Source organism: Rhea pennata, chromosome 1, assembly GCF_028389875.1.
Source record: "Rhea pennata isolate bPtePen1 chromosome 1, bPtePen1.pri, whole genome shotgun sequence".
NCBI classification, from domain to species: domain Eukaryota; kingdom Metazoa; phylum Chordata; class Aves; order Rheiformes; family Rheidae; genus Rhea; species Rhea pennata.
The window spans coordinates 1,357,676-1,363,786 of record NC_084663.1 but is presented as its reverse complement, the minus strand read 5'-3'; the positions used below and the strand labels follow the sequence as shown (position 1 = coordinate 1,363,786).

General features: G+C 69.4%; 1 protein-coding gene and 2 non-coding genes across 3 annotated transcripts; 1 reads left to right on the top strand and 2 right to left on the bottom strand.

The window, feature by feature from the left end:
- Window positions 1-281: 281 nt before the first annotated feature.
- Window positions 282-2,859, bottom strand: OPN1SW (opsin 1, short wave sensitive). Its single transcript, XM_062579706.1, has 5 exons — window positions 2,514-2,859; window positions 2,265-2,433; window positions 1,512-1,677; window positions 1,149-1,388; window positions 282-404 (listed from the first exon to the last, which is right to left on the bottom strand). The coding sequence occupies exons 1-5, from the start codon at window positions 2,857-2,859 to the stop codon at window positions 282-284; spliced, it is 1,044 nt and encodes a 347-aa protein (XP_062435690.1).
- Window positions 2,860-3,850: 991 nt separating this feature from the next.
- Window positions 3,851-3,922, bottom strand: TRNAP-AGG (transfer RNA proline (anticodon AGG)). Its single transcript has one exon. It is a non-coding gene; the product is annotated as a tRNA-Pro (tRNA).
- A 1,262-nt stretch (window positions 3,923-5,184) lies between these two features.
- On the top strand, window positions 5,185-5,256 carry TRNAP-AGG (transfer RNA proline (anticodon AGG)). The gene has a single exon. It is a non-coding gene; the product is annotated as a tRNA-Pro (tRNA).
- Window positions 5,257-6,111: the final 855 nt, after the last annotated feature.

The window sequence follows — 6,111 nt, the reverse complement described above, 5'->3', positions numbered from 1 at the left end:
CACCATCCCAGCCCCATGGATGGGGGCTCAGCACCACCCCAGCCCCGTGGACAGGGCTCAGCACTGCCCCAACCCCATCGATGGGGCTCAGCACCACCCCAGCCCCGTGGACGGGACTCAGCACCCCCCAGCACGGCCCCAGCCTCGGCGCTCAGGGCAGCGATGCCGACACGGGCTCTGCGTTGACACCGCGGCGGTGGTTTATTGCCTCCCCGCGCCTACATCCTAGGCTGCCCTACGGCCCCGCGGGGGCCCCGGCGTCCTGGCGGCGGCCCCGGCCCTCAGCTGGGGCTCACCTGGCTGGAGGACACGGACGACACCTCGGTTTTCTGGGCCGAGCTGGAGATGTCCGACTCATCCGTCATGGGCTTCCCGCACACCGTCTCCAGGATGCAGGCGCGGAACTGCGGGGCCGCGGCGCCCGGCTCAGCCCGGCCCCCGGCCCCGGGCGTCCCCGAGCACCCCTGGGCCCCCTGGGCATCCCCTGGTGTCCCTGGGTGTCCTCAGCGTCCCCGGCATCCTCAGGCATCCTGGTCCCCGTGTGTCCCCAGACCCAGGGTGTCTCTGGGTGTTCCTGGTCCTCAGTGCCCATGTGTCCCTGGGCCCCAGTTCTTGTGTGACCCCGGATGTCCCCGTCCCTCAGTGCCTGCAGGTCCCCAGATGTCCACGGGCCCCTTCCCTGGGTGTCCCTGGGTGTCCCTGTCCCTCAGTGCCTGCAGGTCCCCAGATGTCCACGGGCCCCTTCCCTGGGTGTCCCTGGATGTCCCCGTCCCTCAGTGCCTGCAGGTCCCCAGATGTCCACGGGCCCCTTCCCTGGGTGTCCCTGGGTGTCCCTGTCCCTCAGTGCCTGCACATCTCCAGACGTCCATGGGTCCCTTCCCTGGGTGTCCCCGGTGTCCCCATCCCTCAGTCCCTGCATGTCCCCAGATGTCCACTGGCCCCTTCCCTGGGTGTCCCGGGGTGTCCCTGGGTGTCCCTGGTGTCCCTGTCCCTCAGTCCCTGCATGTCCCCAGATGTCCCTGGGTCCCTTCCCTGGGTGTCCCTGGTGTCCCCGCTCCCCGGTCCTCGGGTCTCCCTGGGTTTCTGGGCTCTCCAGCTGCCAGGGCCCCCGGCCCAGTGCCCGGGTGGCCGCGGCGGCGCGGTCCCACCTGCTTGTTCATGAAGCAGTAGATGATGGGGTTGTAGACGCAGGCGCTCTTGGAGAAGAAGGCAGGGATGGTGACCAGGCGGAGGTCGAGGCCGTGGTCCCGGTTGTTCACCATGTACATGGCGAGGGCCGCGTAGGGCACGTAGCAGACGCAGAAGGAGCCCACCATGACCACCACCATGCGGGACACCTCGCGCTCCGCCTTCTGCGTCGTGGCCGACTCCTGCTGCTGCGCGGCCACCTGCGCCGGCGGGCGGGCGTCAGGGCCGCGGTGCCCCCCGGCTCCACGGGCGCCCCCCGCGTGTGCCCGCCGCCCCCCGGCGCGCACACGCAGCCCCCCGCCTGCAAGCCCTCCGGTACTCACGGCCCGCAGGGCGCTCAGCAGCTGCGAGTAGGAGAAGATGATGAGGGAGAGGGGCACGATGAAGCAGAAGATGAAGAGGAACCAGGTGTAGTACTCGCTCTTGTACTTGGTGCCCACCGTGTACCAGTCGGGGCCGCATGAGCACTGCAGGCCCTCGGGGATGTACCTGGACGGGGCAGGCAGGGCATTGCCAGGGCTGCACGGCACCCTGCATTGCACCCTGCGTTGCACCTTGCATTGCACCCTGCACGGCATTGCTGGTGCTGCATGGCACCCTGCGTTGCACCTTGCGTTGAACCCTCCATTGCACCCCGCGTTGCACCCTCCGTTGCACCCCGCATGCATTGCCGGGGCTGCCTGGCACCCTGCGTTGCACCCTGCATTGCACCTTGCATTGCACCCTGCGTTGCACCCTGCGTTGCACCCTGCATGGCATTGCCGGGGCTGCACGGCACCCTGCATTGCACCTTGCATTGCACCCTCCGTTGCACCCTGCACGGCATTGCTGGTGCTGCATGGCACCCTGCGTTGCACCTTGCATTGCACCCTCCGTTGCACCCCGCATGCATTGCCGGGGCTGCACGGCACCCTGCATTGCACCTTGCATTGCACCTTGCGTTGCACCCTGCGTTGCACCCTGCGTTGCACCTTGCACAGCGCTGTGCACGGTGCTGTGCACAGCACCCGGCTCAGCACCCACCCCAGCCCAGCACCCCTGACCACTCCCCGTCTCCCCGAAGCGCCGCTGCCGACCTGCTCCAGCCGAAGAAGGGGGGGATGGAGACGCCGATGCCGATGACCCAGGTGGCCGCCACCACCACCAGCGCGTGCTTGGAGCTGAAGCGGAAGTTGCCGAAGGGCTTGCAGATGACGATGTAGCGCTCGAAGGCCAGGAAGGCCAGCGACCAGCCCGTCACCAGCCCTGCGGGGACGGCGCGGCGGCGGCTGAGGCGGCGCGGCCCCGGCGCCCGGCGCCCGCCGCGCCGCCCCGCTCGGCCCTACCTGCCGTGGAGCCCGTGAAGCCCTCCAGCGCGCACATGTGCCGCCCGAAGATGAAGTAGCCCTGCGAGCTGGAGATGAAGACCATGAAGACACAGAAGAAGCAGAAGATGAAGCCGCCCAGGGAGATGTTGACCAGGATGTAGTTGAGCGGCTGCCGCAGCTTCTTATACTTGACGGTGACGATGAGGACGATGGCGTTGAGCGGGGTGCCCGCGAAGAAGACGATGCCCATGAAGGCCGTCTGCAGGTAGAAGGCCCATGGCGGGGCGATGTGGTACTGCGGCCCGTCCCAGGGGCCCACCGAGGACACGTTGGCGAAGAGGTAGAAGTCCTCGTCGCCGGACATGGTGGCGGGGGCGCCCGGCCCGCGTCCCCCCCCTTGATATACCGGCCCGGCCCCAAGCCGCTTAGCGGCTCCCGCCGGCCCTCATCCGCCGGCCCCCGGGGCAGCGGCGGGGATTAGGGGCGCTAAGCCCCTTCCTCCTGCCCCTAAGCCCCGCGCGGAGCTAATCGCTGCCCTAAGCCGCCCCGAGCCGATTGCGCCGGCTCCGGGGATCCGGGGGCCAGAGGGCACCTGGGCCGGGGGGGGGACCGGCCCCCCGAGAGGGGCTTGTCCCGCCCAGGGTCCCCCCCAGCTGTCCATGGCTGGCCTTGGGGACAGCCCTGTGGCCCCATGCCCTGGTGGCCCCATGCCCCATCCTTGTGCCCCCTGGGGTGCCCAAGTCTGGCCTTGGGGATGCCTTGATGGACCCATGTCCTGCTGGCCTCATGCCCCATCCCTGTGCCCCTCCCCCCCCCAGGTGCTCATCTCCAGCCTTGGGGCAGCCTGGTGGCTGCACGCCCTGGTGGCCCCATGCCCCATCCTTGTGCCTCCTGGGGTGCCCAAGTCTGGTCTTAGGGCACTCCGGTGGTCCCATGCCCCGTCCCATGGCCCTTGGGATGCCCAGGTCCAGCCATGAGGATGGCTTGATGGCCCCATGTCCTGGCGTGTCCCTGTGCCGCCCAGGTGCCCAGGTCCAGCCTTGATGGCCCCATGTCCCTGTGCCCCCCAGGTGCCCAAGTCCAGCACTGGGGACGACTCGGTGCCTCCGTGCACTGGTGGCCCCATGCCCCATCCCTGTGCCCCCCGGGATGCCCATGCCCAGCCTTGGGGCAGCCCAGTGGCCCCATGCCCTGCCCCTGCGCTCCCTGGGGTGCCCAGATCTGGCCTTGGGGATGGCTTGGTGGCCCCATGCCCTGGCAGCCCCATGCCCCACCCCTGTGCCCCCCTGGTGGCTGCGTGCCCTGGTGGCCCCATGCCCCGTCCCTGCTCCCCCCAGGGGGGCCAGGGCACAAAAGGGCTCGTCCGGGATTTGAACCCGGGACCTCTCGCACCCTAAGCGAGAATCATACCCCTAGACCAACGAGCCACCATGGGGGGGGCCCCACCCCGGCCCCAGCAGACATGGTCACGCCCGACACCCCCGGCTGAGCCCGGGATGGCTGCTATGTGGGGCACAGCCAGGACCCCCGGCTTGGCCCCCCGTGACCCACGCTGGGGCACTGCGCTGGCTGGGGCACCCAGCAGTGGGTCCCCCCCAAAGCTTGGGGACCCGGGTACTCCCTGACCCCCGTGTCGGTGCCAGCGGCCCCAGGTCCATTCACCCCCCCGGCTCTGCCCACAGCATGGGGGGCAGCGGGGTCCAGGGGTCCAGGGGCTGGGGCAAAGCGGGTGCCTGGTGCACCCCGGCCGGGGGTGCTCCGTGGTGCGGGCAGCTACGTGTGCAGCCCAGCCAGGCTGGGGGGGGGAACGCTTGGGTGGGGGGCACATGTTGCCGAAGGGAGCATTGTGGTGGGGTGCATTGGCGGGGGGGTGACTGCAGAGGGGGGCACTGCCAGGGTGCATTGCTGGGGGCTGCCTTGCTGGATGCATTGCTGGGAAGGGGGCATTGCTGGGGGGGGCACTGTCAGATACATTGCGGGGGGGGATTGCAGGATGTGCAATGCTGGATGTATTGCTGGGGGGGCTGCAGGGTGTGCAACGCTGGATGTGTTCCTTGGGGGGGGGCAATCGCAGGGAGGAGCGTTGCCAGGTGCGTTGCTGGGGGGTACAGTGCTGAGCTGCATTGCTGGGGGGCCTGACTGCATAGAAGTGCAATGCTGGATGCTGGGGGTGCATTTCTGGGTGCATTATTGGGGGGTAACGCTGAGGGGTGTATTATTGGGGGGCAACACTGGGGGTGCATTTCTAGGTGCCTTGCGAGGTGCATTGGCGGGGACTGCATTGCTGGGGGGGGCTGCTTGCAGAGGGCTGCATTGCTGGGGGGGGGGATGCCTTGTGGGCTGCATTCCTAGCGGGGGGATAACTGCAGAAGAGGGTTTTGCGGGACGCATTGCCGTGCGCGTTGCAGAGTGGGTGCATTACCGGGGTGACTTTGGGGGGGCGGGGGGCACCGCTGCTGGCACTGCTGCGGTGCGGTGCGGGGGGGGGGGGGGCGCAGCACCCCCCACCCTACCCCGGGAAGGAGCAGGCAGCGGCTGCCCAGGCCGTGCACGCGTGGAGGGGGGTCCCGAGGGAGCATGCAGCGGGGGCCGCAGTGCCGGAGCGGGTGCCCGGCTGGGGTGGGGGCACCCGTGCTGCGGCCCCCTCGGAGCCTGCTGGAGACGCGGCACCGGAGCATCGCTCCCGCCCGGCTCGTTGGTCTAGGGGTATGATTCTCGCTTAGGGTGCGAGAGGTCCCGGGTTCAAATCCCGGACGAGCCCTTCTTTTCCTTTTTTCTTGCCCCCCCCCCCCCCCCCTTGGTTTCCGTGCCCGCTTTCGCCCCGGGGCAGCAGGCCCCCGGGTGCCAGGGAGGCCCCGGGGCGCAGCGCTGCCTGCCCGCGCAGGAAGGATGAGCAGCGCAAGCGGCTTAGGGCCGGCCGCCCCGGCGCGGGGGGGATTAAGGGCGGCCGCCGCTGAGCCGCTTTAGCCCCCTCGGGGCTGCGGGGGCCCTATAAATCCCGCCGCGGGCTCCCCACCGCCGGCGGGCTCCGGCAGCGCAGCCGGGGCCTCCGCCGCCCCGTGGGCAGAGTTAAGGGGACCGGGGGAGGCCTGGGCCTGGGGGGCACCCGGTGAGTGGCAGGGTGCTGGGGACAGGCCCTCAGGCCACCCTGGATGCTGTGGGGCAGGGCTGCCCCGCTTCCCCCCCCCCCCCCCGCAGCGTCCTCCAGCACCCATCCCGGCGCTGCCGCTGCAGCGTGCCCGTGGGCAGCATGTGTGCAAGCAGGCGTGCATGTGTGTGCGCATTGCTAGGGCGTCCCAGCGTGAGCATGTGTGTCTTGGGGGGGGCCGTGCGCATGTGAGCGTGCCTGCCCACCTGCGTGCACACGCGTGCGAGCGTGCCTGCCTCTCTGTGTGCTTGTGTGCATGCGCTTGTGTATGTTCATGAGTGTGTGCACACCCGTGTGCCCGCTTGTCTGTGTGTGCGGGCACATCTGCACACATACGTGTGCGTGCAGGAACATGTGAGCGTGCGTGAACGTACGTGCATGTGTGTGTATCTGTCCACGCGTGCGTGCACAGGTGTGCAAGCATGGCTGGGTGTGCGTGTGTGTGCGGGCACGCAAGTGGGTGTCAGC

What these genes read in the sequence shown, in the direction of transcription:
- OPN1SW (XM_062579706.1), bottom strand. Translation starts at nt 2,859, where the DNA reads ATGTCCGGCGACGAGGACTTCTACCTCTTCGCCAACGTGTCCTCGGTG. An exon ending in CTTCACGGGCTCCACGGCAG is followed by an intron (nt 2,434 to 2,513) that starts GTAGGGCCGAGC and finishes CCGTCCCCGCAG; the next exon opens with GGCTGGTGACGGGCTGGTCG. An exon ending in ACTGCTTCATGAACAAGCAG is followed by an intron (nt 405 to 1,148) that starts GTGGGACCGCGC and finishes GCGGCCCCGCAG; the next exon opens with TTCCGCGCCTGCATCCTGGA.